Raw genomic sequence first — 26,732 nt, forward strand, 5'->3', positions numbered from 1 at the left:
GAGTGACATGTCTAATGTATACAATGTTTCATAACATTGTTATCAATAACAATAAAGACAATTCAATTAAATGACATTTTAAGTTTGAAAAAAACATGAAACTGCTGCTTTTAAACATTTTTGGTGAGCTTCAAGATTTTTTTATAAAACAAAAAAGTGTCTTGACTCAAAAATGATTGCAAAGCACTGGTCTGACTTACACTGCGTGAAAAAAAAGCAATTGTGAAGCAAATAGACGAGAAGAAACTAGCCCGACTCTCCCAAGACTAAAGTGACGATTCCCATCTTGCATGCATGTAATAGTTTTCTGCACACATAATGGCATAACCTCAACACACACTTTCCTCACTTCGCTTCGGCTGCCTACTTATGATTTTTCGGACGAAAATAGCGCCGGCGGACCCCGTAAAGTCTCGTTTAGTTCGGCAGAAATATTGAAAAACAAGAGGCCGCTCGGGCCCGACAGCGTTCAGTGACACAGAAAAGCAAGAGCCCGGTTTGATCAAGCGTGAGCGCTAAACAGGAAATAATGAGTGACGGCCACAGGGCCTGCACATGAAAAAGAGGAAAACGGAAACAGCATGGATGACTTGTGTCATCAATGCTCGCCTGACAATATTTCAAATTTGGTAGCTCTGGGAAAATGATGGACACGGAAAATAAAGTACATCGAACTGATGTTTTCAAATCGTGGAAAAGCTAAGGTAGAACCCCGTGATAAACCACAAATCCGTTTTGAGGTGGGGGTTGCAAAGTGAAATTGCCGTATAGAAGGGGATACAAACCAATGATGATTAGGTAATGCCCTCCGAACCCCGGGTACCCCAAATAAAAAAATAAAAAGAGTATACAGTAAGTACTACTGATGTTTAGTGTTCATGTACATGATTAAATAACATTTTAAGTAAATATACACTTAAAGGACGTGACTTCAGCTTGTACAGTAGACTAGCGGGTAGATGCAGAGAAAGGAGAAGACAGATTTGAATCATAACTGATTTCAAAACTTCCACTTCACATCATGTTCTTAATAAATTTTCTTGCTTTAATCACTTGCTTATTAATAAATGTTCTGATTGTCGATTTGTTACGGGTATGCTAGCAAGGCGAGCAATTCACAAGACTTCCTTATACAGTATTTCCATGGTTATGTTTGTGCTTCTCTCTTTAGCATCACTGCAAGCCTTGGGCCCCATTGCAAAAAAATACAATGCAAAAAATATACAGCTTTGTATCGACGACTGACAAAGTCTTTACAAAGCACACGAGTTTCTGAACACAATAAAGAGAAAGGTGTTGTAGGATGTAGTTCAGCAAATAGCCTATCTGCCATGACGCAAACCAGCATTTTTATATGGCATGCACCTATTGCAAATGGGCATCTTAAAGACCCAATACATCATACGCAAGGACACCTGAAAGTTTAAATTGTATTTGGGCACGCAAATTACTTCGTTGTTGATGTGAAACCGAGAGGAAAATGCCATAAAGATGGGGCTGAAAAAGCATCAGATTCTGCTCTGCAAATTTATGACATAAGGTTGGGGTCTACTGTAATATTTGATACAAAATAACAAACAAGAGTTGAGTATTCGTACTGGCATGGTCTGAAAAAGTGGTATTAAACATCTATTATCAATAAAGGCATTACCCCAAATTGCCATGTTGTGGCAAAACATACAAACAGGAAATAAAAGGTAGTTTTTGGCATCCCTCGTCTTTTGACAGGCTTTACATTTTTAGAGACATGAATCAACTTCAATGAAGCTCAAATGTGTGCTTGGTTCATTGCTGTAGCAAATGAAGGAGCAGTCAACCTCCGCTTCAATTAAGTTGTCGTCCCCCCCATAAAAGTCACACGTTGTCATTATGGCTAAAGCACAAATTATGAGGTCAGCGTGGAGCAATTCGCTTCATAATGGATGATTTTGATTACTTAGGAATATTTTTAAATTCTCACAACTGATATTGATTCAAAAAAATCATACAGTATAATATACACCCTGCAACCCTAGGGAGGATAGGCAGTGCAAATTATGAATGGAAGGATATACTATACCAGAGGTGGCGAACAAGTTTGACACAAAGTCGAAATTTTTAACTGTGAGAATCAAAGAGCCACACCACACACTGACCTGCCATGACAGACGCACACAAACACACACAATTAAAAACATATTATTTCCCATAACACACTCCTCTCCTTACAATACAACAAGTATTGTTCTTTTGCTGATTTCAAGGAAAGTGTCCACCCTCAATAAACACACACAAAAAAAAAACTAAACATGAAACAAGGCAAATAGACACAGTATATAGAAAATATGATGAGCAAAGAGCCGCATTCTTATTGGCCAACTCGACTCTAGAGCCACGTGTTCGCCACCCCTGTACTATTCGTTAATTTTGTATAACTATCTTAGAGAGGATTACTATATAAAGGTTTATTTGGGTATTCTATGATATAGAATGAAATGAAATGATCTGCGTTTATATAGCGCTTTTCAAGACAAGACTTGCCAAAGCGCTTTACAATGTGCTCCACATTTCCCAATAGCGGCCTTGCAGCCATGTAAGAAGCTAACCTGCTTATTGGGGGTATTAGGGGTTCAGTGTCTTACCCAAGGATACTTCGACATGTAACACGGACGAGCCGGGATCCGAACTGGGATCCCTTGATCCCAAGACGAGCGCTCTACCTCCTGAGCTACTGCCGCCCCACTAGCAGTCACTAGCAGTACAGGGAGTGCAGAATTATTAGGCAAATGAGTATTTTGACCACATCATCCTCTTTATGCATGTTGTCTTACTCCAAGCTGTATAGGCTCGAAAGCCTACTACCAATTAAGCATATCAGGTGATGTGCATCTCTGTAATGAGAAGGGGTGTGGTCTAATGACATCAACACCCTATATCAGGTGTGCATAATTATTAGGCAACTTCCTTTCCTTTGGCAAAATGGGTCAGAAGAGGGACTTGACAGGCTCTGAAAAGTCAAAAATAGTGAGATATCTTGCAGAGGGATGCAGCACTCTTAAAATTGCCAAGCTTCTGAAGCGTGATCATCGAACAATCAAGCGTTACATTCAAAATAGTCAACAGGGTCGCAAGAAGCGTGTAGAAAAACCAAGGCGCAAAATAACTGCCCGTGAACTGAGAAAAGTCAAGCGTACAGCTGCCAAGATGCCACTTGCCACCAGTTTTGCCATATTTCAGAGCTGCAACATCACTGGAGTGCCCAAAAGCACAAGGTGTGCAATACTCAGAGACATGGCCAAGGTAAGAAAGGCTGAAAAACGACCACCACTGAACAAGACACACAAGCTGAAACGTCAAGACTCGGCAAAGAAAAATCTCAAGACGGATTTTTCTAAGGTTTTATGGACTGATGAAATGAGAGTGAGTCTTGATGGGCCAGATGGATGGGCCCGTGGCTGGATCGGTAAAGGGCAGAGAGCTCCAGTCCGCCTCAGACGCCAGCAAGGTGGAGGTGGGGTACTGGTATGGGCTGGTATCATCAAAGATGAGCTTGTGGGGCCTTTTCGGGTTGAGGATGGACTCAAGCTCAACTCCCAGTCCTACTGCCAGTTTCTGGAAGACACCTTCTTCAAGCAGTGGTACAGGAAGAAGTCCGCATCCTTCAAGAAAAACATGATTTTCATGCAGGACAACGCTCCATCACACGCATCCAAGTACTCCACAGCGTGGCTGGCAAGAAAGGGTCTAAAAGAAGAAAAACTAATGACATGGCCTCCTTGTTCACCTGATCTGAACCCCATAGAGAACCTGTGGTCCCTCATCAAATGTGAGATTTACAAGGAGGGAAAACAGTACACCTCTCTGAACAGTGTCTGGGAGGCTGTGGTTGCTCCTGCACGCAATGTTGATTGTGAACAGATCAAAGCACTGACAGAATCCATGGATGGCAGGCTTTTGAGTGTCCTTGCAAAGAAAGGTGGCTATATTGGTCACTGATTTGTTTTTGTTTTGTTTTTGAATGTCAGAAATGTATATTTATGAATGTTGAGCTGTTATATTGGTTTCCCTGATGAAAATAAATAATTGAAATGGGTATACATTTGTTTTTTGTTAAGTTGCCTAATAATTATGCACAGTAATAGTCACCTGCACACACAGATATCCTCCTAAAATAGCTAAAACTAAAAAAGCCCCACTCCAACTTCCAAAATATTCAGCTTTGATATTAATGAGACTTTTGGGTTCATTAAGAACATGGTTGTTGTTCAATAATAAAATTAATCCTCAAAAATACAACTTGCCTAATAATTCTGCACTCCCTGTATACTTGCAGGTCTTATATGTCATTTCTATTTTTCTTTTTGTGGGATAAAGTTTTCTTGTTTTGATTTTGAATAGCGGTAGGCAGTTAAACCTGCTTCAGCCTACCTCCTTTGGGCAACATGTTTATGTATTATATCATTGTAAAGGGGTTTTTGTGCAAGTATTTCGTTATTTCCTTTTGTTAATTAATGGTTGTTGTTTTTTGTGCTGTGCCTAAATTAAAAGCTATGAACAAACAGACTCTGGAGGATGTTGACATGATACATTTGTTCAACGCTACCAAAATTGTGCGAGTTAGTAGTGGAGACAACCTCAACGAAGTTTAAAAACTCGACATGACTGCGAAATTACTAAGTGGGCGCTGGATTGATTGAACAGAGGTCAAAGCAATTGGAAGGAGGAAAGTCGAGGCAGAGGCTGCTTAACAACACAATGCTGCGGTGCCGTAAGAAGCCTGATTCAATGCGATTTTGCCAGTGTCGTTTTCCACTCATACCAGATAAACAGTTGGGGAATGTGTTTGCAAAGCCAGACCTCAATATAAAAAAATAACAAAACACCAAGACACTGCCACTTTGACTCATGCTGCAAACATGATTTGCTCCAAACATCATGTCTAATTTTGGGTTTGCATTCTCAATTAAAAAATGTACTGCTTATTTACCTAATTTCATATTATATAGGATCCATTTTTGACTTTTTTCCTTCAAGGAATTAGTCAAAATAATTAAACTGACAACATAATAATATAAATCAGACTTTGGAGCATGTACAATGTGATGTACAATGTGACAAAAATACAGCAATCCCTCACTATAACATGGTTGACCTATCACAATCAGATTTTTATCAAGCATTGTTTACTGATTGGCGAAACAGTTCCTAAGAGAGTAGGTATTGGTAAACCGAAAATAAACTTTTATGTAATGTTTGGTACTTTTATTTGACAAAAGAATGCTTGGGCCAGTAAAAAGGTTGTTCTTTAGTTTCAATGTTTAATAGAGGATTAACATGAATAATAATTGTAACAAACATCAAATGAAGCTTTCTACTTTGGAACGTAAACTTAGCGATGAACGAGAGTTCACTCCAACTGAAAAGTGCACCGGCGAACACAAAAAGAACTTAAGAGGTCTTATTGACGTGCTGCTTTTTTTATTCCAAAAGCCTTAGAAAAAAGAGGTGGAAGGATTAAGACTCGATCTGATAAAAGCATGCCTACTCAGCAGGTTTCAGATGAGAGACAATCCCTCGGCCTCACAACAAGAAGCCAAGAAGAGCTTTATTTACCCTCCGGTGCCACTCGCCGGCATCCCTGCACATGGACTGTTTTAAGAACTCAACTTTGAGTGGTCTATGAGAGCAGTCTAATAAAGGGAGCTTGAGTCAAATACAATTGAAATCAAAGAATTGTGAACGCCAACTTGACTCAGACGTTCATGATTTCTTAATCCTCCGCGTAGAAAACCCATCCTTAGTACCACACTAATGAGTATGGCCTTCTGTGCATTACCTTTCCCCCCAGATGGACATGGTTAGATACACCTAAAAGAGCAGCACAAAAGCCACTCAACTTACCTAGTGTACCAAAACAACAGTTAGGGTCTTTTTTTGTTCCATTTAATTGCGTCGTTAATTTTGTACAGTTTTGTTGCCCTCATTGAAACACAGCATGCAAAGAAAAAAAAATATTATGATACGCTTTATATTAACAGCCTGGTCAAAAATCATCTCCCTCAGCCCTTTTTTGGGTATTTGTGCTGTAATCCATATTCAAACCAAAGAATGTCCTAGACATGTGATGAGACACCCAAGAACTCTCGTTTGTAATGTAAAAACTATATAATACTCAACACATGCCTCCAACAAGAGGCTGCTGCCGTTTCAGTGGGTGAAGAGTTTGAAATCTGACCTTTAGCTGCTGGGCGGACTGCACATGATTGTCGTACACCAGCACGTCGGCGATCATGTGTTCGCGCGCCTTCGAGAAAGAGACCGGCCCTTCCACAATGTTGGGGTCCACAGTCACTTTGAGGAGAGTGTGAGGACACTGGGTGCCGTCCCAAACCTATTGGTGACGAACGATGACAATGTCATGAAGTCATCAAAAAGATTGGGTATGTTTACATGCAGGCAATAATCCTATCGGAAACGCAATATTGCCAGTATTCCAATGAATTAAATCCACGAAAATGCGCATCCAGTTAAGGCTACAACTGAAAGTATTCCAATAAAAATTATTGGGTTAGTCCTTTCATTTTTCCAATTACTCGTGCATGTAAACGCATTCAATTCCTTGTGCTAACGAGCAGTTTCCTTCACCACATATTCTATTTTGATTTTGCGTAATGTTGTCCCTCCCGCTTTGTCCTTGTAATATCAATATAAAATATATATATTCTGCCATGTTTACGGGGTAATTTGTCTGTACCCATGTCAATGATTCGATTGGATTACTCCAGTCATCCAATATTCCATTCCCAATCGGGTTATTGCCTGCATTGAAATGCAGTCACTTTCAAGAGAAAGACAATAACTTTTTTTTTTTAGAAAGATTCAAAAACACAGAAGAAAATTCAGTCCCTGGAACATTTACTTCAAGGCAATATGACATGTGCATCCCTAGTCTAGCATGAGTTGACAAAAAAAAGAACTTAAGAAAACTTGCTTGATTAAACACAACAGGACTTGAGCACAGGCTGACATCGCAAGTTCAAATGCTTAAAAAGTCTAAAGATTTTTTTAATGCGAAATGGATATAATCGGGCTCTTACCCTCAGCAAGGTGCATGTGGCGTCGAAGGGAGCCTTGGCGAGCAGCTGGCAGGTGAGGTCGAAGTACATTTTGGGCTGGACGGCAGACAGCGGGACGGCTGGCTCAGGCGGCAGAAGATTCTGGCTGGCCACCCACGAGCGCAGATTCGTCACGATGCGACGATCCTCCTCGGTGAAGTGGAAGTTCTGTCTAGAGGGCCGAGGCTCCATGTCTGCGCCCACCATTCCGCTGAAGGTCATTGCCGAAAAGCCGTAGGTGGTGAGAAGCGTGAGGGAATTATTGTAAAGCTTCGTCTGCCAGAAAACAAGGACGGAAGTCAAAACGGACTGATTGCTACTTATTATCCGTGAATGGAGATACGAAACCTTGAATTTGTGCAAGCGCACGATATCGCCGATCTTAAAGATTTGAGGGTGTGATTCCATTTTTGGTGAGAAGACGGTGCAGCTTATTTCTTTCTTGGATTCGTCTGTGATTTTTAGGCTGGAGCATAAGTCTGCCGAGAGGAGATAAAATTGTTTCATTCCTTTGATCGGAATAGTTCCTTTTTTTGTTTAATTTCCTCCTTATGTTTTAATTTAGACCAAACCAAGATTGTTTGAGTATATTTCCAACTATGTCAGTTATACCCATCCCAGCTTAAAGTAAATTGAACAGAAGGCACCAACACACCTACAAACATCTGAAGAGCACGCGGACTGAAACTGAAACTAGCAATGAGTCATTGTGATTTTCCTGGAAATTTGATTTCTAACTGGTATGAAAAATCATTGACATGAAGGGCTCTTCCAAAATTATTTTTAAAATTATAAATGTAAAGCACTCAGTTTCTTGTGATTAAGGGATATACAAATAAACTTGACTTTACAAAAAACACCAGATGTTTTAGTAGTTGACTGAGGATATTCTAACCTTACTTCTAGAAGGCCTAAGTTGTACTAATAATGCAATGAAATTGACGGCAACAAATAAGTCAATAAGATAGAAGTATACATTTTTTTGATGCAACTGGCAAAATATACAATTTTCAGTTTTGCGCGCTTGTTTAGGGTGCAGATGTTCCCGGGAAAGAAACACAATAATTAAAAGCTGGTAATTACATAGTTATAACTAATCAGTGACAAAAAGAAACAGCTCCAAGATTCCTCATTTTATGACAACACCAAATACCATCTGAACCCCATTAGTCCCCGATAGTGTAGGAAACCAGTACAAGGAAAAAAAAGAAAAGAGAACGGATTGGGCCGCTAGAGATGTCTTCACGGCACATAAGCGAGACAATCTGCAAATGCTAAGAGAGGCTTGTTAACACAAGCGCGTTTGCAATTAGAGCGCAAACACGCCTCACCATCGCGCCTCGCCTCTCCGCAAATGTGGCAGGAATGACGATTGGGATCCAAGAAAACATCTGCTGCTGCAGAGCCTTGTGCACCTTAATCACTGAGGCACACCAAACACTTATAAATACAATCATAGAGATTATTTTTTCTGTATGTAATTCTCCGGTATGCTGGGACCCCAACAGCAGACATAAGGACTTTAGAAAGTCATCAAAAAAGCCCAGAAAATCTTCGGCTGCTCCCTGCCCAGTTTTGAGGACATTGCCGACAACATTGTAGTGGACTCCTCTCACCCCAGCCACCATCTCAGGAATTGCTACAGGTCCCTTAAAAAGACATAACAGGCTCAGAGTTTTTTTACCCACAGCCATCAGTGCCCTAAACAAGTTTCATCCTTCTTGTTTTTGTCCAATGTTGCTAATAGGGTTAACTGCACTGTTTTAGATGCACTTACAACTTGGGCCAGTCCCTACAAGCACTATTTTGTAAATATTGCTCCTGACCTGTTTATTTTGACATTTTCAATTCAGGTTTTTATTCTGTTTATCCTGGAGTGCCACGTGTAAAATTTATAATTTCTTGTGAAAATTACACTACGTAATTATCAATGACAATAAAGACAATTCTAATGCTGTAGTAAAACGCGCCACATAAATAATTTTAAAAGAAATAATACATACGACATATAATGTGACGTTTTTAGCAGCAGTGTGTCCAATTTGGATTCTGACCTGAGCCTCTGCTTTTGAAGGGCAGTTTGAAAAAGACCACCACACCGTATACATTGACCACCATGTCAGGTTTTAAGTCCCCGAGCTTGACGTAGATGGTGGGAACCTGCAGAAAAACAACCATAATCACCAAGCCTGTAACTTGTTGCAATTGTAAGATTTGATGAAAATTTAGAAAAACTTACTGTGCTTCTGACCCCAGGAGAGGGTGGGGGGGCTTTCTTTTTGGCTCTGGGTGAGGCGAGGTCAGTGGGTGGACTTGGAGACACCTGAAGTACACAAGATTGAGAGAAAAAAAAAAAAAAAAGAGAAAGAAAAAGAATCAAACGCACAAGGACAACCTGGCGAGCGAGGAAGCACGTATAATTCCTCAAGCAAATCGGTTGTTTTTTACTCATACCAACAAGGCTAAATAATTATATACCACAAACGGCAAATTATTCATTTTTGAAATATGACACATTATTTTTGGGTGTTTGTTGAAAGAACTTTTGATATTTTTTATTTTACAGCTAGTATTTGATTGTATTTGTCTTTATCATGCATTATAGTGAGTATTGGCTATATAATATTTTAGTTTGTGCAATACTTTGCATTACTTCCTCAGTTGAAAATTTGTTATTTTCTCCCATGTCACATTTTCGCATTTTAATACAAAGTTTTTCCTGTGCTTTTTATATTCATTCATGTACAATATTGTTTTATTAAAATAAGCTTCTGCATTTTCCCGTCAGCCCGTTTCTCTTTTTTATTTCATTCCAATTATATTGTGAATTTATGGATTGTTTATTGAGTGTGACTTTGCTCTTGCAACTTAGTTTGAGTAGCTTTCAAAAAAAAAATTCTGAGACAATTACTCCTGTTTTTAATTAGTATACGCATTTTCTTCTGATAATTGTAACATTGTTTTCAATTGTGTTCGTGATGGGGTTTTTGGTGTCTTAAATCCCTTATTTCAGAGTCAAACCGAAACAAGTGGCCACCCAAGTAGGTCGCCGACTGGATCTGAAAAGAGTTCAACAGTGATGAGTAATTGTGATTTCTTACTGATGTTTAAAGTGGTTGACTGAGCCCTTAATTGCATCCTGGTATAAAATAGTAACAACATAACAAGCGTTTATCTAACTCCACATCAACGAGGTAGCCCCTCCCATTAATCAGTAAGAAAAAAGTAGCTCCCAGCTTCAAAAACTAGTCATCAGTTTGAGTAACAGAGGACAAACCTGTCTCAATCACTTGTCATTGGTGGTAGATATTGCCATCAGATTTTGAATATACCAGAATGATAATAAGTTATTGAATACAAGTTAAAGATTTGTGTGTCGTTGCTAATTTCAATGTGAGACGTCTGCATCCACTTTCTACCACCAATGGTGACATCCTTCATGTTCTTACATGGATGAAGGCTTCATCTCCTGACAGTAGCAGGTTGCACGGATGGCGTTTGTCCAGTTTGGCCGTGGGAGATTTGCCCACCGTGAAGCCCGAGGCCGTCACCACATCCTGGCGAGACACGACATGTGGGAGGATGAATCGTGTTCCGTTTTAAGAAGCTGCGGGGGGTTCGCCGGGCGGATTTAAGCAGCAGATGCGACACACTCGAGGGTCAAAAGAATGCGGCGGAACAAGGCGTCGCTGATGAGCTATTGCAAAAAGTCTCATCGTTTTTCAGAAAGGCAAACAAACGGCAATTAAGGAGAAGTCGTATGCCACGCCTGGATGATGACTTTGCGACACCAAGCACCATTAACGGCACTTAACCACAGTTTCTCAGCACAACGTGACACTTTCAGTGGGAAAAAAATTGTAAGCAAGTGATAATTGTTCTCAAGAGAGACGGACTATCACAAAAAGTCTACAAAATTCACTAGAATTTTCACTGGTAAGCTTGTGGTCAGTGGTATTTACATTTAAGGTGACATCTTCAAACAATACACATGCAGTGAGGCAGTGTTTTTCAACCACCGTGCTGTAAGACCTTGTCTTGTGCGCCACATCAAACTGCCGAATTGTATCTTTATTAAAAAGCATGCCATTGTTTAGTATCTTCGCTTTCTTTCAGTGATCAGCCGAGTAACTGTTACATTCATCCATAACAGTAGGTGGCAGCAGATTACCATTTTTTCTATTTAAGTAATTATTATCACAAAAATGATTCTTCAAATGAGCAAACATTGTTATTTTTTTGAGAAAAACAAGATAAAAACTATTCCTGGTCGAGGTAATCAAGTTGACAGTAGAATACTTTATACTGTCAACATGATTATTTCAGTTTAAAAAGTCAATTGAATCAGGTGCCCGAATCAACTTTTAACAGACCGTATGCTCTGAGAATTTCTCATGGAAAAAACGAAACAAAACAAAAACTATGCCTTAGTTAAAAAGGGTTGAAAACCCCAACAGTAAGGACTACAAAATGTCAATTATATTGGTGTAAAACGCATTTAACATGAAATATTATAACTAATCTAATATTCAATACAGCAAGTATAACTTCAGGACTTGCCTTCAACCGTTTAAAAACCCTGAAAAAGGACAGTCTCACTCACACGACCTCTAAGGCGTCCCTGGATTATTCATTTTTGCAAATGTTACTCTCAATTAGGAATATTAGCAAATCAATTACAGATCCTTATACATTTGAGAAAAAAAATCTAAAATCCGTTAGCTTTAACTGAATAAGCTTAGAACAAAAAGTCAAAGAAAATGATGTTTGTGTGGGTCCCATTTCCCAAAATACATTCCCTGAAAACAACCAATCAGTTGGGAATTAAACATACCCCTTGGTTGACAGACTGATAGAAATCATTGGCCAGTGTCCCCAGCAGGACCAAGTTGATGGACGAGGCCTCCCGCAGCCCACATTTGTCGTCTGATGAGCAACACAAATTCACAAATTGCCCGTCCAAATTCATGTCCATATTTATACCTTCGATGACGGTTTTCAGGATGAATTGGTAAATCGGGGACGGTACCAGGGGACCTTTGTGGATTACAGTGCCCTGGAAGCAAACATACAAATGCGATAGAATAAACTTGGCCAGCGTTACAATACATATTTTTGTGTCCAATGTGTCGTCTCCAATTTAGGAAAGCAAAAAACTTTTCATTTGACCTCACCTTGACCGAGTGGTGGCCGTGGGTACCGTTGGGAGTTATATCGCCTATTGGAATGATGGTGAGGTGGACATCTGGCCCCGTCCCTTCCGACAGCACAATGACAGGCATACTGGTAGCAGGGGCCTATAATTTGAAATGAAATGAAATGATCTGCATTTATATAGCGCTTTTCAAGTCAATGACTTCCCAAAGCGCTTTACATTGTGCTTCACATTTCCCAATAGCGGCCGTGATCTGTGCAGCCATGTAATGATAATAATAATAATAATTTCCTTTGTATTGTCATTCTTTGTAACAATGTACACAGAACGAAATGTTGATACACCTGACCCGTTGTAGCGAGCCGATGCAGCCGCAGCCAACAGAGGGCGCCGCCATTTTACCAATGTTATAAGTCTTAGGTATGACTCGGCCGAGGCGCGAACCAGCGACCTCCCAGTCTCAAAGCGGGCGCCCTACCATCTAGGCTACTGAGCTGGTAAGGCGCTAACCTGCTTATTGGGGGTAATTGGGGGTTCAATGTCTTACCCAAGGACACTTCGACATGTAACACAGACAAGCCGGGATTCGAACTGGGATCCCTAAATCCTAAGACGATCGCTCTACCTCCTGAGCTACTGCCGCCCCAATTTGCTATGCATATCATATGGTTAATTCTACTTGTTTTTCCACCGTTCCCTTTAAAAGAAAAAGTTACTCCCCTGCAGGCGGTTGCTTCAATTATCTTCTCTTGGATGAGATCCACTTCTCATATTTTCAATTTTATGTCTCCAAAATGCCTGTCTACTATTGATCAATGTCACATAAAAGGCTTGTGTGCTGTTTGTTTGCGTCACAGCATCATAAAGATGACGATGCTATTTGCTAAATTCCATCCCACAATCAACTCTTTCTCTTTAAATTAGAATAATAAGGGTTTTGTAAAACGTGTGTTTGTGCAATTAAAAAAAAATGATTTTTTTTTTTAAATGCATTTTGTAGCAATGGGTAAAAGCAAAACATGATAAACATTGAAAGGAAGCTTGTAATATCAAAAATATGAAGAAGACACACACATCGTTTCCCCTCTCTAAGGAATATGGCTGTAACCAATTGACGATTCTGGACCATTACGAACAAAAGGTGATTGGAATGACAAAGTCTTCTAAAGGCATATAAAACCTCACAAGTGGAAGTTTGACATTGATTTTTAATTTTAAAAACAGCTGTTAAATAAAATGTATTTTTTTGTAAATATTTATTTATAATGTAATTTTATGATATGCGCAATCACACACTGACTTTTAAGAGCCAATGGACTTTTTTCTATTTCAGATTTGATTGTGTGGTAAGAGTTGCAGATGATTGTTCTGAAAACATTCAGGAAAAGTGAAAGGCTGATGTGCAAAGATATGTTGGGGCATCTACTGTATATGTGGAACATTTTGGCTATTTAATGTGTATACATTTTTAGGATACCCTTTATCTCACATATAAGTGGTGACTATTATGCACAATTTCGTTACTGATGTTTATTATGTATATACAACTGCAATGTATTTACCTAGTGTACCAGAGGATTAGAACGGATTAGCTAAATAAGTTTCTATCCCCCGCAATACGCAGGGTTCATACACCTTTTCTCATGGCCCAAAAAATCTCAAGGCCAATTATACAAATTTTTTTTCTGTAGTATTTAAAGAATAAATCCGGTGTGAATAATGTATTTTTCAGAGACACAAATATATCTGCAATTTACATTTGCAATTTGAAATAATGTGAGTGCATTTATCAAGTCAAATGATTTTAGATCGAGTAAATCGTGAATATATTTGCGTATCTGAACAAACGATTGTAAATATTTTTGAGACATATCTGTCCCCATATAAGTGGTGGGTAAAAATGACAGTATTTCCTTGCTTTCATTTTCCATTGCAGAAAGTTCTTCTTCCATCACAATTTACCACTGGGAAACACTACATCATTTATTGCATGGTCCATAATACATTTACATAATTTATATGTAGTCCCATACACATTTCATAATGCCCTGTTGAGTGCAGCGTGCATATGTCCTCTGGGCGCAACCCAAAGGGGGCGATGATGCTTCATAGGATAATGCAATACAAACTAATGTAGCAGCTGCAGTTATTAACGAGGGAAGACAAAATGCAATGGCGAAACGAAGCAACGAGAGAGCAGTGTCAGAGTCATTTTCAATCAGATTTGTTGAGAAATATGGCAACAATTTCAAGCATCTACAAGCACCCAAATTTCAAGCACTTTTCAATTCTTGAAAACACAACATTAAAATTCTAGCCTTAAAGGATTTCAAGCACCCGTAAGAACCCTGTATATGACAGTTTCACCTTGCAATCCAGACCGCAGAAGCGATTAATGTTGTATCCCGGGGGTCGACTGCCTACACTCAAGTCAAACCAATAAGAAGTGAAGATGCGGACTAAAAGCGATCCATCTCGCATCTCAAATCCTAGAAATCAGGTGCTTCTATTGAACGACTATCCTAACCCGAATAACTTTAGATGAAGGCAGAAATGTCTTCATTTTGAAGGTATATGTGAGCCACACAGTTGACATTTAGTCAGGAAACAAGTTTAAACTCCAAACGTAAACCCAGAGGGGGGCGGGTGTCAGAGCTTTTGGGGGAGTCAAGTCGGAAAGTGGTCCCAGCAGGTAACGCCTGGCTTTCTGTCACACTCGCTCAGCTTAAAAAAATGTGAGCGGCAACAGCCTGCCGGGCAGACGCAACGTTTGCAGGCGCGGAAAAGGGCATTAACGGGATGAAACTCGCTGCTTCAAAGTGTGGGAGAGAAGCCGCGGGGAGGCTGAATTAAAAAGAGAGGAGTCATTCCAAAGTTGCCGGAATATGGCCTTTCGGATTCTACGACTTTTTCTCTCCCTCTTGCTTGTGTTGAATAGAAAACACACAAACTCATCCGAAATAGCAATGACAGGTTGACTTGAAAATTTTTATTGTTTATTTTAAGGGGGGGGTTGTATTTTTTTCTGATTAGCTACCTTCCACTGGGTATTATGATAAGAATTAGAGCTGCAATAGTTATTTGCTCTCCCTCTGCAATTACCGCAGCAATCAGGAAGCAAAAAAAGGTTATTGTTAAATGTCAGTGATTATACCGTATTTTCCGCACTATAAGGCGCACCTAAAAGTCTTAATTTTTTTCAAAAGCTGACCATGCGCCTTATAATACAGTGCGCCTTATTTATGGATCGATATTAAGTCGCAAAGTCTTGCAACTAATGCAGCAGCCGCAGACTAGATTTCCCCCAAACGCAAAGTAGTCCGCGGTGTATGCTGGGATTTATTTACCGGCGTTTCATTGGCTAACCAATGTGTCAATCATCATTTGAATCCATCACTATTGGCTAAAGTTATTCGCAGGTAAAGGGGGCGGATCCTTTTTATCATTTACAGGCTCGCATAGGCTAAAGGCGCAAAACAAAGCCTGCAATTGGCCGAAAAAGATGTTTCAATCATCAGTTGAATCGATCACTATTGGCTAAAGTTATTCGGAGGTAAAGGGGGCGGATCCTTTTTATCAATTACAGGCTGGCATAGGCTAAAGGGACAAAACAAAGCCTGCAATTGGCCGAAAAAGATGAATGTGAATAGCAAGTTGGGTTGACGGCATAGAGAAAACAGTATTTTACTATTCTGTACTGTATTTGTAAATATTTTACTCTCCTGGATTTACTACACTCACGGATATAAGAGGACCATGGTTGCACATTATTATTGAACACAACGACTTCGGTGAGCTACTCCGGCTATATATTTTCCCTGTATCTTGTTTCAGACTGAACTCGATGTTTCTGTGATAAGCGGTGCAGATAATGGATGGAATGGAGTGTCTATTTTTAATTTAAAAACAATTCCAAGAGTTTATTGTCATATGCACAGTAAAGTTGCGAGCGAAAAAGAAAATAGGAACTAAGGAATGGTTGGCATTTCTTGAATCCCAAGACTTTAACCTTCCGAATGATATTTGGAACGATGCATTTGAGTGACATCGTACGGACACCACTTCCGCACGTGTCTATGACACGTATTTGCTTCTTTGCAAGCTTTGGGAATGTTAAGGGGGTAATAAGTTTGACTGAACTATCTGACTGTTTTGTCGACGTTCCCATTGTAGCACCTTATAATCCGGTGCGTCTTATGTATGTCAAATATAGGACCAAAAACTATTTTTTCGGGGTGCGCCCTATAACCCGGTGCACCTTATAGTGCGGAAAATACGGTAATTCTTATTTTTTGTAGTTTTTCCAACTTGCTTCCTCCAATTAATATAGTAGATCAGACAGAGAGGGCGTACGAAACAACAGTAAGCGACTTTTTAGTTGCTATTCCTGATAACATACCCATATCATTCCTTCCTTCTTATAGATTAGATTAGATTCAACTTTATCATTTTTGCACAAGTCACAAATACAAGGCAACAAAATGCAGTTAGCATCCAAACAGAAATGCAGAGCAGCGTATAAATATTAAATATTTATGTAAAAGAGTGCAGGAGTAAACTCTATGTATAATGGTTAAGTAAGAAGGACATGGTAGTGCAATAAATATAAATATTATAGATGGTATAAAACAACAGGTATGTAGAGATTAAAATCAGGTTATTGACTATGTAAAGGCTTTAGAGATTATATATCATTATTAAACAAACTTAAATCTAAATCTAGTAGAAGCAAGAGCTCTTGTTGGTAATAGGAATGAGTGGAGAGGTGTTGTAAAAGGATAGTTGGATGTTTGGACGTGTTCTAAGGGATGGGCAGGGCACCTGTATAATAGGCAGGGGTCTATCTATCTACCTTGGTCATATCCCTCAAGAGGGGGGACCGAAGGCAAGACAAACACATACAATAACAAAGAAAATAAAAGGGACCATGGCCAACCCAAATGCCCAAACACCCAAACAAGTTAGGCACCTCGGCACCTAAGTTGGTCATGCTTTTGTCCCTCCAGATGAAACGGGACACGAGAAAGCGGCCATGTTACTCGGGTCAGGGTGACACAACACACTCTTTTGTTCAACATGAGGGCCCGACAGCTTGCACTGGTTTACCCCTGCTGCATCATACAGGTGCCCCGCCCATCCCTTAGAACGCGTCCAACATCCCACTATCCTTTCACAACACCTCTTCACTCATTCCTATCACCAACAAGAGCCTGAGCTTCCATTATATTTAGACCTCTTTCCTGCAGTGCACTCATAACACCATCCATCCACGTCAATCGCGGCCTTCCTCTTAGTCCATCGTCTCCATGTGTCCAAACCAACAGAGTACTCTCTTATCAACACGCTTGCTCAATTCCACGACTACTCCAGTTCTGTCTCTCACAACTTCATCTAAAAAATATTTAATTTCCTTCTCAAATCTGCGTTCATGCTCGAAGTCTCTGCACCATAAAACAGAGTCGGCACAATCACACTCACATACAGTCCCCTCTTAACATCCTTACTCATACTCTTGTTGCTCATCACTCTCCTCAGAGCACACAAAACCTTGCTTCCTTGATTCACTCGCACTCCATTCCACCGACTGCAGCGACATCACAACCCAAGTACCTAAAGCTTTCAACTTCTTCCAGCACCCGTCCATGCAACCTTATTTCTGACGTCATGCCCACTCCATCACGTGAACCCTTCATCACCTTACTCTTCCCAACATTCACACTTAACTTACGCCTATCACATTCTCTTCCAAACTCCGTTACCAACCTTCTCAAAGTTTCCTTAGAATCAGCCACAAGCGCTGTCATCTGCAAACGACAACTGACTTACCTGCCACGCCGTTCCACTGTTATCCATCATCTCTACACCTCTGCTAAATACTCTTGCATTCACCTCTCTCACCATGCCATCCATGTACACATTAAACAGCCATGGTGACATCACGCACCCTTGTCTCACACCAGTCAACACAGGGAACCACTCACTTGTCTCACTCCCTACTCTTACACATGCTCTGCTGTTCACATAAAAACTCTTCAATGGTTCCAACAACGTTCCACCCACTCCATACATTACCATCACTTGCCACAACGCCTTTCTATCAACTGTCATAAGCCTTTTCCAAGTCCATGAAAGCCAAATAAACATCCTTACCTTTTGCAAAATATTTCTCACACACCTGTCGTACTGCAAACACCTGATCCACACATCCACTTCCTTTCCTGAGACCACTCCGCTCCTCCATCACCACCCTATTCGTTCTTTCTCTCACTCTCTTAATCAAGACTCTTCCATACACGGACAACAAACTGATACCTCTCGAATTGCTAGATTCATACTTAACACCTTTACCCTAATACAATGGCACCACACATGCACTACACCACTTAAAAAGCATACGTTCAACAAGCTTACTAACTAACCAGTCAATCATAGCTGTGCCACCTTTTTTCAGGCATTCAGCAGTGCAACCATCTAACCCAGGTGCCTTCCGCCCTTTCATTTATTTCACTGCCTCTTGCACCTCCCATGTTTCCACAGGCTTCACATTTAAATCACCCAACACAGGCATTCTCTCCATACCATCGATCGCCCCGACTCTCACTTCTCTCCCATCCTCCACATTTAGCAACTCCTCAAAATACTCGGCCCATCTCGTCCTGACTGCACTACCGCTAACCAGCAATCTACCATCCTTATATTTCACTTTCTCTTCCTTTCCAGACTCACTGTTTCTTACTCTTTTCACTTCTTTCCAGAACACTTATCGCCTTTCCTCAAAGTTCACTCCTATCTTTCGATACCATTCATCATTTGCTTTTCTTTTCGCTGCTTCCACTGCCACTTTTACCAACCTTTTCTTTACTTTATACTTTTCATACGCATCGCCACTCTTATCTTGCAGTCACTCCTCAAAGGCACGTCTCTTTTCTGTCACAGCCTCTGATACCTCATCATTCACTTCCTTACCTAATACCCTGACCAATTTTTCTCATTCCACACACTTCTTTTGCACTTCTCAACACTGCCTCTTTAAACCACTTCCATTCCATTTCCACACTCTCCACATTTCTCTTCTACTAATCCGTTCATACTCTTCCCCTATCCTCTTCTTTAAACTCTTTCCTTTTCACCTCTTCCCTCACACTCTTCTTATAACTAGCCCTCCACCATCCATCTATTCTCAGTTTTCCTTTCACATAAAAATGATCAGACATACCAATATTTTCACCTCTCTAAACATGCACATTCAGCAATCTACTTAATATCCCTTTCCTAACCACTACATAATCCATCAGTGCTCTGTCCACCAGCTCACCACCATCCACTCTGACAAAGGTATACTTATTCACGTCCCTCTTTTTAAACAATGTATTTCCAATCACCAACTCATTTTCCACACATAACTTAACCAATTTCTTCCCACTGTCATTTCTTCCTGGTACTCCATATCACATTTTCAACCGTTCCATCACCCACTCTCGCATTTAGGTCACCTAGTATTACCACTTTCCACCCTTCTTTCGCACTTGCCACAAATTCAGAAAAGTCCTTCCACAACTCCTCAGCGCTTCTTTCTGAACCAGGTCCATATGCACTTATAAACATCCATACTTCTGCACCCCACTTCAACCTCACCCACATCAATCTGGAAGATATCTCTTTCCACTCCACCAGTTTTTCCTTTGCTTTCTCACTCACAAGCACAGCCACTCCTTCTCTAGCATGTCCACCCGTAACTCCAGACCTTCTACCATACATACCTCCGAGCTGTAATTCACCCTTTCCTTTCATCTTTGTTTCACTCAGGGCTAACACATCAACCTTCCTTTTAGTCATCATCCTTCCGATCTCCTCTTTCTTCCACTCAGTCGCTTTACTTCCACATCCTCTCACATTTAGTGACCATATTAATAGGGTTTACTAGACCTTTCGGTCTCCCGCCCCCCTTCCTTTGCGGCAGGGGTAAACCAGTGAAAGCTTTCTGCCCCTGCTGTTAAACAAATGAGTGTGTTGTGTCACCCTGACATGAGTGACATGGCCGCTTTCTCGTGTCCCGTTTCATCTGGAGGGACGAAAGCATGACCAACTTAGGTGCAGAGGTGCCTAACTTGCTTGGGTGTTTGGGTTGGCCACGGTCCAAAAATGTGTGTGATTTTTGCTATTTTTTTCCCCTTTTTATTTTCTTTGTTATTGTATGTGTTTGTCTTGCTGTCGGTCTTGAGGGATATGACATAGATAGATAGATATACAAACGTATCCCAAAAGTCAGAAGAAAAGGGTCTCAATTATTCTGTACAGTTTTATCCATGACATGAAAGTGTCCAAAGATGCTAATAACATTGTACGGGGTGGATGCAAAATGTTGGCGATTTAGGAGGAAGTCAGAAGCCCCATAACAACTACACATGGACACAGATTCAGATTTGTGAGAGATAACAGTATATACAAGATATACAAACAAAAGACCCAGCACATAAAAGTCACAAAGCAGTGGCGCAATCTCCACCTGTTCTAAGTCTGCGGCGAGTAACATCTGGAAACTGCATCACGAGCCCCACAAACCCGATACACCGGTTCACTAACTGCACATCCTATCAATCCCATAATTTACAAGTTTTACTTTAACTACGAAAGGCCAATTTCCCTTGTATTTGTTTGTGTCATATGCTTACGAGGTAGCAATGATATACTCAAAGAAATTCCAAGTAAAGCGGCCGCAGTAACTTACAAACTTATCTCACTGACAACTAACCGACCCAACAGCAGTGTTATAAAAATAAAACACTTAATGTAGAACAAATAACTTGGGTTTCGGTTCCCATCGATCCAATGCACGTTGAGTTGATGGTGAAGCTGCTAGCATGCCATTCATTGTAATACAAAAGGGGCCGGGCAGTCGTCTGCTTCCCGTTCTGATTGGCTGAAATCAAGCGTTGTTTGATTTATTCATTGGTCATGCTAAAGTTGGAGCTGTAGTAGTTACATGCTCTCCAACTGCATTACTACAGCAATAAGAATGCTAACAAATATTGTTTATTTTTCAGCGATTATTTTCTTGCTCTTTTGGTAGTATTTTCTGATTAGCTGCTTACAATTGATGCTTAAGCTCGAAATTGGAGCTGTAGTAGTTATTCTCTTTCCACCTGCAAATACTATGGCAATCACAAGACCAAAAACGGTATTTTTGTTGATTTTTGTCAACAATTTTTGGTGTAACTGGTGCTTATGCTAAAGATTGGAGCTTAAGTGGTCAGTTGATGTCTATTTCCAACTATTACAGCAATCAGAATAAAAAAAAAGGTCTTGTTGGATTTGTTGATTTTGGAAGGGGTTGGGGGATTAGCTGCACTCACCTGGTGGCTATGCTAAAAGTTGAGCTGTAGTAGTTAGTTGATCTCCACCTGGAATTACGAGAGCATGTTTGCCGTAAGTGCATACAGGAAAAAATATTCGATCAAAATAAAATGTTGAAGCCCTTTACAGGCAATGAATTGACACTCAAAATGCTGTATACAAACGTTTAATGTACATTGAGGAAATAAAATATTTCCTTTTTCCCCACCCAACAAAGCTAAATACATGTCCTGGAGAAATTAAACAATACACATGGGGCACATGTATCATTCGTCTCAGTACTCCAAGTCCCACAGTGCTTTGAGGCATACAAATCTCCCGGATGAGGGGAAACTGCATGTGCTACACTGAGGTACCAACCGCGAAAATTGAGGGAATCGTGTAAAAGGTGGTTTATCCTTCTCATTGAAATTGGAAATTTATGGTACATGGTTTCTAAAATACACTCATAGAGTAAAATTTTAACGTCAAGGCAATTTATTTTCGTTACCTTGAATTAAGGGTTGCCAATAGTGTATTAGGAAAAACTTAGAAGCTAAAGCTAACTTGGGCTATCCCCCAACCAACCCCTGAATATGGAAGCTGTCATTTCCGACAGCGGTTATACGGACTTTTTTTTAAGTCTTCGGTTTACTCCGCGTATCTGAAAACACGCAGAACGTGAAATGACATTTAAGTGACAAAACCTTTTTATTACCGTTTCGGGTGCTTTTCCTTTTTATTTCGATAAATCCCTCGCTTGGCTTTCAAACGGGCAGCTGAGCATGCGCGGTAGAAAAATACGGAAGCTGCACAAACGCGCATGCGCGATACGCCACGTTTCAAACTAGACTTTTTTTAGAACTTTCACGTGACGTCATTCTCCGACGAGGTCGTCTTTAGGCCTATTATCATAAAAACGCCAATGCAAATTTCTTTGATAATAAAAGTTTAAAACTAAGGTACAATAAAAATCAAATCAAATATGTATTACAAAAAGGAAAAGACAGCTCATATATTTTGTGTGTTGTGCTGTGACGAACAGCTTCTAGTGTATTAATCAAGTATAATATGTTTGGTGGCAGCACGGCGGCGCAGTGGTTAGCGCTTGTGCGGCACAGTTCATGTCATGGGAACCTGTCGTGAGTTCAAATCCAGCTCCAGACTTTCTGTGCGGAGTTTGTATGTCCTCCCCGTGCTTGCGTGGGTTTCCTCCGGGCACTCCGGTTTCCTCCCACATTCCAAAGACATGCATTTCAGGTGAATTGGCCGGTCCAAATTGTCCCTAGGTATGAATGAGCGAATGAGTTGTCTGTCCCTGTGTGCCCTGCGATTGGATGGCAACCAGTTCAGGGTGTCCCCTGCCCACTGCCCGATGATTGCTGGGATGGGCTCCAGCCCCCCCGCGACCCTACTGAGGATAAGCGGTACGGCTAATGAGATGAGAGATGAGAATATGTTTGGTTAAATAAACACTACACAATTTTCTCTTATTTCTTTCTTTTTCCCTCTCCTTATCCCATACCTGTCAACTTGGACGTTTTCCCCGTATTTTATATGTCGTTTGAGCGTTTCAAACAGTGTACGCCATATCATATTTTATTACAGGTAAAAAACAAAATTCTGAAACTCATCTCGTCTCAAACAATTCCGGCTCTTATCCGGATCGTCTCAGTCCCTGAAAGCAGATGTCAATGTAGATTGATAAAATGGTCGCCGTACACGAGCTTAACTTGTTTACACAAATTATCTTTGTTTTTATTCAACAATGTCTGTGTTTCTGTGAGTAAATAGGCGCAGCCGTTGTGTTTGTAAGGTTAAAGAGCGTTCTCCATTCGGGCCTTGATGCTGTGGAATGCTCTTCCCCCTGAGATTCGATCTGCAACCTCAGTGGAAATGTTTGAATCTAAGCTTAAAACACATTTCTATTCTATAGCATGTGAATAACCTCTATTTTAGGTTGACAATATCTGTTTATCATTTGTTATTGCAAAATCTGTTGCAGCCTGGTCATCCTGGAAGGGGGACGACCTTATGTGGGGTCCCTTCTCAAGGTTTCTTCATTTTCCTCATGTTGAGGTTTTTGAGTTTTTCCTTGCCCTCATGTAGGTTTTAGATCAGGGGATGGTGTCATAATAGTCTGTGGTTTGCAATAATCTGTGGTCTGTGCAGCCCTTTGAGACTCTTTGTGGATAAGGGCTATACAAATAAACAGGACTTGACTTGACCTAGGAAGGGGAATTGCAATCAATATCAATTGGCTCAAGTTTTCCCTTACTTTGCAACCAGAAAAAAACAAAAGAAAATCGATTTACAAGAAAAAAAGAAGCATAATGAAATGGGTCTATCGAATTGCCCTGCTAGCTTAACGCTAATTACAAAGGTCGAACCAATGCTTAAAGGTATATTGTATTTGACCACTAGAAGGCATTGTATTGTCTAATGCGAATGAAAACTAGTGTCAAATGAGCAAAGCAGTAAGATGCAAGACAAACAAGACGGCAACTACTAGGTATGGATTCCTCTCTGTCGACAAATGTTTTCACCTATAAATATTTATATACATTAAAATTGGTATGCCTTACTGAAGCAAGGTTTTGGGTGCTCTGAGGAGAGTGATGAGCATCAAGAGTATGAGTAAGGATGTTAAGAGGGGACTGTATGTGAGTGTGATTGTGCCGACTGTGTTTTATGGTGCAGAGACTTGGAGCATGAACGCAGATTTGAGACGGAAATTAAATGTTTTTGAGATGAAGTGTTTGAGGAGTATGTTAGGAGTGACAAGATTGGATAGATTGAGAAATGAAATTGTGAGAGACAGAACTGGAGTAGTCGTGGAATTGAGCAAGATAAGAGAGTACTCGGTTGGTTTGGACACATTGAGAGGATGGATGAGGAGCGAATGTTAAAGAGGATCCACAGAGCAGAAGTAAATGGAAGGAGACCAAGAGGACGGCCACAGTTGACATGGATGGATGGTGTTACGAGTGCACTGCAGGAACGAGGTCTAAATCTGGTGGAAGATAGAGCTCTTGTTGGTGATAGGAATGAGTGGAGAGGTGTTGTAAAAGGATAGTGGGATGTTTGGACGCGTTCTAAGGGATGGGCAGGGCACTTGTATAATGCGGCAGGGGTAAACCAGTGAAAGCTGTCGGGCCCTGTTGAACAAAAGAGTGTGTTGTGTCACCCTGACCCGAGTGACACGGCCGCTTTCTTGTGTCCCGTTTCATCTGGAGGGACGAAAGCATGACCAACTTGAGTGCCGAGGTGCTTAACTTGTTTGGGTGTTCGGGCATTTGGGTTGGCCATGGTCCCCAAAAAATTGTGTGTGATTTTTTTTGCTACTTTTTCCTTTTTTATTTTCTTTGTTTTTGTGTATGTGTTTGTCTTGCTGCCGGTCACCCCTCTCGTGGGATATGACCAGGGTAGATAGATAGATAGATAGATAGATAGATAGATAGATAGATAGATAGATAGATAGATAGATAGATAGATAGAAAATTGGTATGATAGGCAAAAATACATAAACTATCTATCAAATCAATGTTTTTTTCTACTGAAGAACAGTACCATTAGGAGGCAGTATATATTACGCACTCTCCCTTGAAAATAAGCAAACATATCTGGCAATGGGCTAACAGTGTTTCCCCAGTGTAGTCTAGTTTAAAAATAGTAATAAGTATCACCATCCTGGATAAAACGCTCTGATCTCACAACAACTGCGCCATTTTTCTTGTCTCGCTAATGGATCCGAAACGGAAGGCCATTAAGAGTTCCGTGACACTGAGGAAACGGCAAAGACTGCGTGAAGGCTGAGATGGAAGGCGTCATTTTGTTAGCAAGCGGCTCATCGCTCAGCCCGAATGGCTTTGTCCTTTTCCTGCATCGGCTTCGGTCCGGCGCCGCCTGGCGCTCCGCCGTGAAGGATGTCGCCAATAAAGTCCGCACTCCAAGCGAGACCAGAGCGCCCATTTCTTCCGACTGTTCCACTTTTTGCACTGTTTACCGCAAGAAGAATTGCTGCAATACGACAAGATGTTTTACGAGTGATGTGAAGAAAGTGGCGTCAAGATGTAGATGTAGACGCCAAATAAGATATAAGAAAATGTTTTTTTTGCAGGAAAGGAGAAAGTATCAGATGGTTTACTGTAACGGAACAACAAAGTTTACTAGGATCTTCTGAATTCAAAGACAAAGCTAGTCTAACACAGGCTCCATTAAACCTCCCTGCAACATAATGTTGAAAAATTAACTAGATCTAAATGAACAAAACATGAAAGGAGGTGCAGGGTATGGTGAAATAGCATCAGGTTTTAACTGAACATAACCCGACAGCATGAGGAGGCAGGGAACAGAATTATTGTCAGGACGAGAACGGAAACAGGACCAAATTGTGTTACGTTTCCCACAAGTTTTATTGAAGGAAAGAGGAAGGGCTGCGCCACAGCCTGCTGGACGCGGGAAGCAAAACCTCAATCTTGATGAACAATATATGAGAAGTTAAGACGGTAGAATACCAAATGGTTCCAGCTAAACAAAACAAGAAAGTACAAAGACACAAGGAACATAGTGACGCGTGAAAAGAACAACTACTTCATGTTCATCCAGCTGTAACAGTACAATACCTAGATCAAAATAGATGAAACATGAATGGTAAATACACATGCTATGGTGGAGTACCAAGTGGTTCAAACTGAACAAAACATGTAAGGACAAGGATGCAGAGACTATACTCACATTTTCCACTACATAAAGTTTCAACACCAATCAGCTCTAACAGGACAAAACTGAATCGAAATGAGCAATAATATACAGGAACAACAAACCAACAGGAATGCAATAGGACAAACATAAGCACAGTATTTATGGTAAGAGTGTGCTGAATTTTAGCCCTTTTATTTGTAAAATCATTTTTGCGATCCACCACGCCTGGAGAAAAAAGAAAACGTACAGGACAGTTCCCACAAAAGGAGAAGGAGATCTTTGAGTGGTTTGAAGACAGGCGACAAAATGGATATGGAGTGTCTCAGGTAAGTATTCAATTGAAAGCTCTCAGAAATTAATAAATAAGAAAAGGGTTCACTGCTTTCACGGGTTGGAGTGCGTTTTCTTCTTTTTCTTTTACTATGTGCTTTTTTTTAGGCAGTTTT

The 26,732-nt window shown here is 40.5% G+C and overlaps 1 protein-coding gene across 8 annotated transcripts in view; it reads right to left on the reverse strand.

Annotated features, from left to right (window-relative positions):
* Nucleotides 1-22,420, reverse strand: part of pot1 (protection of telomeres 1 homolog) — a 41,264-nt gene extending 18,844 nt beyond the window's left edge. For 2 of the 8 annotated variants that reach the window (XM_088340841.1, XM_088340846.1), the window contains exons 1-8: nucleotides 12,797-13,041; nucleotides 12,269-12,391; nucleotides 11,929-12,150; nucleotides 10,544-10,651; nucleotides 9,334-9,417; nucleotides 9,149-9,254; nucleotides 7,077-7,573; nucleotides 6,215-6,370 (exon numbers count right to left, since the gene is read on the reverse strand). In XM_088340841.1, the coding sequence (XP_088196967.1) occupies nucleotides 6,215-6,370; nucleotides 7,077-7,573; nucleotides 9,149-9,254; nucleotides 9,334-9,417; nucleotides 10,544-10,651; nucleotides 11,929-12,150; nucleotides 12,269-12,391; nucleotides 12,797-12,814 (1,314 nt within the window). In that variant the 5' untranslated portion in view covers nucleotides 12,815-13,041. Of the gene's footprint in view, nucleotides 1-6,214; nucleotides 6,371-7,076; nucleotides 7,574-9,148; nucleotides 9,255-9,333; nucleotides 9,418-10,543; nucleotides 10,652-11,928; nucleotides 12,151-12,268; nucleotides 12,392-12,796; nucleotides 13,042-18,975; nucleotides 19,076-21,602; nucleotides 21,651-22,300 lie in introns of those variants that run through there. The other 6 variants (XM_088340842.1, XM_088340847.1, XM_088340848.1 and 3 more) reach the window with 6 other exon arrangements.
* Between the last annotated feature and the right edge of the window lie 4,312 nt (nucleotides 22,421-26,732).

The sequence above is a fragment of the Urocampus carinirostris genome, chromosome 7, assembly GCF_059441175.1.
Source record: "Urocampus carinirostris isolate Australia breed hairy pipefish chromosome 7, RoL_Ucar_1.0, whole genome shotgun sequence".
In the NCBI taxonomy this organism is placed as follows: Eukaryota; Metazoa; Chordata; class Actinopteri; order Syngnathiformes; family Syngnathidae; genus Urocampus; species Urocampus carinirostris.